Source organism: Leptonychotes weddellii, chromosome 12 (genome assembly GCF_054177405.1).
Source record: "Leptonychotes weddellii isolate Sample4059 chromosome 12, ASM5417740v2, whole genome shotgun sequence".
NCBI classification, from domain to species: domain Eukaryota; kingdom Metazoa; phylum Chordata; class Mammalia; order Carnivora; family Phocidae; genus Leptonychotes; species Leptonychotes weddellii.
Window position 1 is genome coordinate 20415072 of NC_138380.1, and position 6100 is coordinate 20421171.

The following is a 6100-nucleotide window of genomic DNA, read 5'->3' on the forward strand; positions in this document are numbered from 1 at the left end:
GGGGGGGGATTGGAGGGAGAGATGAACCATGAGAGACTATGGACTCTGAGAAACAAACAGGGTTTTAGAGGGGAAGGGGGAGGGGGGATTGGTTAGCCCGGTGATGGGTATTAAGGAGGGCACGTACTGCATGGAGCACTGGGTGTTATATGAAAACAATGGATCGTGGATCACCACATCAAAAACCAATGATGTATTGCATGGTGACTAACATAACATAATAAAATTAAAAAAAAAAAAAAGAAAGAAAACCAGCTCTTCACTGAAAATCAGAATTACTAATATTAGCTTGGTTGTTATATAATGAATCCACGGGAGTTTTGGAAAAGTTTATGCTCATCTGATGGCCCAAACTCTTCCTTTTGTATGTGGAACTCCTATAGCCTACAGGAAACTTGCTCAAGATAACTTAGAGCTGTAGTTCTGTCTGCTTTTTCTATACTTTTTTTTTTTTTTAAAGATTTTATTTATTTATTTGACACAGAGAAAGAGAGATAGCGAGAGCAGGAACACAAGCAAGGGGAGTAGGAGATGGAGAAGCAGGCTTCCCACCGAGCAGGGAGCCCGATGCGGGGCTCAATCCCAGGACCCTGGGATCATGACCTGAGCTGAAGGCAGACGCTTAACGCCTGAGCCACCCAGGTGCCCCTGCTTTTTCTATACTTACAAACTAGTCTATTTCTTTGCTTTAGGCTTCAGATTTTCATGCCATGTCAGCCCTGCATTTATTTGAACCTATTTGAAAAAACATTTGCTAGGTTTTAACACTTACTGATTGAAAACTCACAATAATAACCACTTCTTGGTAAATGATTCTTTTGATTCATTCCATTATTATGGTTGACACAACTGAAAATGAATTCATATTTCTAGCTTAAACTTTCTTTTCCCAAATCATTATAGAATAATTCCCTTATCATATGGATTTCTGACAATTAAGTTACTGCTAGATTAAGGGCCCAGATATCATAAAAGAGAGCTATAATTCTTAAGTGGTGTGAGTAAAAAAGGAGGAAGGAGAAGAGAAAATCTCAAAATCATCTGGGGAGTTTTGACAAACTCTTTGTGCTCTGGAGAGGGATCTGGGCATGTGAGTTTGAAAAATCATTCCAGAGGGGCGACTGGGTGAGGCAGTCGGTTGAGTGGGTCCAACTCTTGGTTTCGGTTCAGGTAGTGATCTCAGTCTTGTGAGATAGAGCCCCGCATCAGGCTTTGTGCGCAGCATGGAGGCTGCTTGAGATTCTCTCTGTACCTCTCTGCTCTTCTTTTCACTTGCGTGTGCCAGCGTGTGCACATGCGCTCTCTCTCTCAAATAAATAAATCTTAAAAAAAAAAAGAATTCCAGAGACTCTAATCTCCTCTAGTACCCATTACAGAAATGGTGACTTAACAGAAAAACTGATAAAATGTTAAAAAACATTTATCCATGGTCCTTCCTATATATAGGCATATGTCATAGTACATGGATAAATACCTTATGTGTTCACATTATATCTAGAAGAGAGAAACAATAATGCTAAAGGCAATATTGATTTTAAATAGTGATGGTGAATGTCAGAAGACTTTATTTAATAAGGTCATAAAATTATTGGTTAAATAATGCCTGAAATGAATGCTAGAGACCTTCATACTTGAACATGATTATATTCCAATAAGAAAACAAAAACCAAAACAAGAATGACAAAAGTTTTCTGGGATATCCAAAAATATCTGGATTAGGAAGTTATAAAAACAAAATTTAATAAGGATCGATGAAAGGATCAGGTACGTAAATTTAAGCGATATGTGTTTTTATAGGTCTTCCTGAATATAAATCAAACCCAAATTTGAGGAATTTTGCAATGAACTGCCTTTTAAAAATTAACTTAATAATTTCACTTGCATATATCTAAAAGGAAATGCCAAATGTTTCTTTGCAAATGGCTAGGTCATGCAAATTCTGACGCATTGTTTTGACTCTTACCTAGCTATAAGGCTTTAGACAACACTTCACCACTCTACCCATTTCCTCATCAGTAAAGGATGGAATTCGGCAAGATACTAAGAAACTTCTAGCTCTGACACTCAGTGATTCCATAAATACTACTTTTTCTCATTCCCCCATTCTTAATTTATAGGCCTACTTGAGCATCTACATTGTTCAAAATATGCCCTTCTTTGTATGTGAAGCTACTGTTACTAAGTCACATTCTGCAGTAAAAAACAAGCATTTTGAACTCTGGGTTGGCTTTGCAGCAGTGACAATAGATTTACACAGAACTTTCCACATTTTTTTTGGTCCGAATCTCTGTAAGATAGGAGAGGAAAGGAGGATGGGGTGTAATCTGTATGATTTCTCTTTAGGACCAATAGGCCCCCAAAGCAAGCAGACCTACAACCTTACCCTCATTTCAACATAGTCTAAAGTAGTGGTTTCTAGAAAAATTTTTTTATTGCACATTTACTAAATATACACATTTACTTCTAAGTTAGAAATGCATTATTGTCGGGGCGCCTGGGTGGCTCAGTTGGTTAAGCGACTGCCTTCAGCTCAGGTCATGATCCTAGGGTTCTGGGATTGAGCCCCGCATCGGGCTCCCTGCTTGGCCAGAAGCCTGCTTCTTCCTCTCCCACTCCCCCTGCTTGTGTTCCCTCTCACACGGTCTCTCTCTCTCTCCCTGTCAATTAAATAAATAAATAAAATCTTTAAAAAAAAAATGCATTATTGTAATGACATTACGTATATTCTAATATACACATAAATATAGAAAGTAAAAAGGATATTGATACATACAAAAGATCAAAATATTCCATCCCCCAAAGCATTATCTTGCACACCCTACTTTTTATACCACTGCCCTAAAAAAAATGCTGAGCATTCTACAATACTTGTTGAAGCCATATCCACTGCCTTTTCTAGCAACCTTCTTCCAAAGACCATATCTATCTTCCACACAACCATACACTCACCATCCTTCCCTCATATTTGGAATTTAATGTTTTCCTACTTTAGTGGATTGAATTTGAATATAGACATTTGGAGATACAGAAATCGTAAGCCTTCCTGTAACAGGTGGGTAGGGAAACTTCTCAGTACATGGGTAAGGATGGCCTATTGTAGAGCTAAGTATTTTGACAAAATGGGAAGACTTTAGAATTTGGAGTTACACAGAGAATATTGAAATAAATGCCCAACATTAGTAGAGAGCAATCATTTTTAAAAATTAAGGAGAATATTATGGGGACCTATTAAAAGTCATGTTTTCAAATATGTTCAAAGTCACATTGTGAACATTTAAATTTTATCATGTGAATTGAAACATACAAAGTCCTTATTTTCTTAAATAATGTATGTGTGTACATATATGAATTAATATGTACATATATATGGTGATTATAGGAAAATCTTAACAGTTGTTACATGTAGGTAGTATAATTAAGGTATTTTTGTTTTCTTCCCAATATTTTCCTGTATTTATCCAATTTTCTGCAATAGTATATACTGATTTTATAACCAGGAAAAAAAACTTGAAATATTATTTAAAGAAAACCCTCCACATTTATAAAAGCCAGTATATTTTCTGTTTACAATTAATTTACTGAGCCTGGAAAAGAGATGCATTTTACTCATATAAACATTAGTCTTCTCTGAGTACAGAAGCCATCAGTTTAGATAAACAAAGCATTATATTGAGGACCTATATGGAGTAAACTTGCTAGTTACTTAAGCCCATGATTAGGCTCAGGGGAAGTACTTACACGGTAAATTTAAGCCAACAACAAAAATCTGTAGTTACCAAATGGAACCACCAGGTGCCACTGTCGCTTTGCAGAAAGGAGAACACCTAGCACCAATAGGTTTCTTATTTAGAATAGATAGGTGCTTTCACCTGCTCAAGGATAACAATAAAATCTTCTCAGAGGCATAACAATTATTTCAATAATTTTATGTTCATATCCCCAAAGGTAAATCAGAAGAGATTTGGAGGTACAGTTCCCATCAATTTCCTACATATGGGATTGAGAAAAGAGAACATACTGTATCAAGAAATAGATTTCAACCATAAAAGCTAACTTTACGTTTTGAAATACCCAACTAATAGTAGCATTTTAAGGCTGTTCACCACTGTTTTCTGTGAGAAAGTGCATTCTTCATTCTAACTCTGAATGGCAGGGATGTAAGTCTCCACCCTGGCTCTGCTACTTTCAACTGTAAGGTTTTGGCAGTTAACTTCTCCATCTATAAAACAGTAATACCAAGCTTATACAGTTATTTTAAAGACTGAATAACATCATGTGCATAAACAGGGTTATTAGACAACTTATTACTTCCCTCTGCAGGGATAAGAAGTTCCCAGCTTCCTTGGCCACTGAGGCTACATCTAAGTGAGATAGGAAATCTCTGCCCTGATGCTAAAAGGGTGCTAGACTTAATATCTTAGAACATGGGTCTTTTTCTAATTCAGGATCTATCATTTATGAGGAGTGGACCATGACAAGTCACTTCATCCATTGGGCCTTCTGGTTTCTCATCTTTGAAATAGGGGATTGGGCTAAATGGCTCTCAGGTCCCCTCCAGCCAAGAATCCTATGGTTCTATAAAACCTGTACCACAGAAGGTATCATTCTATTTGTGCCTAATACACTTTCCTGATGCAACATTTCACAGGTATTAAAGTTGGGGGGCAAAGGGCTGTGGGACACATGGGTGCGACCATCCAATCATTTAGTACATGAGCTCCTTTCATGTACCAAACATAGTGCTAGACTCTGGGGATATAAAATTGAAGATGATACCATCTCTTCCTTCAAGTAGTTTTCAGTCAAATGGAAGAACAGATACAGATATCCAAGTACAAGGCAACAGGGTGAGGGCGTGGACTTGAGTATATATCTAAGGAGGCAGACAGTTGAACTTCAGTATGCTGTTGATCAGTTAGTTTCATGAAATTCAAAGTAATTCTGAGGGACTTTTCTGATTTGCCTAAAGTTTCCAGGATGAAGAAATTTCTGGGTCATTCTGTGGCTGTTACCAACTTCTGGCTTAAAGAGACCTAGGTAAGATACTTTCTGAAGTACACACTCCTGGGTTTTATAATCTATATGAAAATGAAAAGTGAATAGCCTATAGCATAGCGGAAAGGAGACAGATCGTTGTTTGGAATAGACCAGTGGAGCTTCTTCTGCCATTTAGCACAGATGTTCACATTCAATTTCAGTCCCATTATCTTTCTAAATTCCCTCTCCTCCTTAGTGTTTGTCACTGACCCTTTTCTCTTCTCTGCAAATTGCTATGCTCAGTTTTCCCAAATTTTTCTCAACTGGGTCAGCAGCTCTAAACACCCACTGCCTCTGTGCTCTTGCCAATATGCCTTTATTGATGTGAGACTCCCAAACCAGGGCATTAGAAGGCTGGAGAAGAAATGGAAGAGCAAATACCAGCCGCTGCCATCTGGCAATTTCAAAAGCTACCAAGTCCCCCTCTGCTTACCAGACTCTCTGTAGTAAGCTCCGGCAAATCCTGGATGGTACAGCAAGGGTAATCCAGGACCGAGATGCTGCAAAATGCAAAGAAAGGGGCCGGTTTTAGGGAAATGGAAATGGCAGTATCTGAAATGGCAGGAATTATTTCTCTCCAGCAGGCCCCATCTATTTCCCAAATTGCTTAGTGACCTCAGCTGAAACTGAGGGTTTGTGGTGCCAGGCAACTCCAGCTCCAGTCTCCTCTCCTCACAGTCACGAGAGGAACCGACCGAGTTCCTTCAGGCCAGCCCCCATCTAGCAGATGCAAAAGAAAGCAGCAAGAGAGCCTCTGGTGTAGCCACCTCTCTCCTTTCTTCTTTAAAGAGTACGGACACAGGTGCACTTCTGTCTTTGCATTTAAGTGTATGCTTGTGTATATGTGTGAACTGTGTTCCCAGAGATGCTGCCCAAACTTAACCCACTTAGTAACAGTCTGTGGACGTGAGGATGAAATGAAGACCTTTCCTATGTCCTTTACCAAATGTTTCTGAAAGCCAGGAGCTCTGGGAAATGATCACGGAAGACATTCTTGAAGGAAGCTTAAGACAGAGGCAGCTTCCTGCAGCTGGGCCAATCTAGTAGCTCAAGAATGGTAATA

General features: G+C 38.7%; 1 protein-coding gene across 4 annotated transcripts in view; it reads right to left on the reverse strand.

The window, feature by feature from the left end:
• Nucleotides 1-6100, reverse strand: part of STRIP2 (striatin interacting protein 2) — a 50734-nt gene that overhangs the window by 13688 nt on the left and 30946 nt on the right. For all 4 annotated transcript variants that reach the window (XM_081800107.1, XM_081800109.1, XM_081800108.1 and 1 more), the window contains one exon: nt 5471-5537. In XM_081800107.1, coding sequence (XP_081656233.1) covers nt 5471-5537 — 67 coding nt within the window. The remainder of the gene's footprint in view (nt 1-5470; nt 5538-6100) is intronic.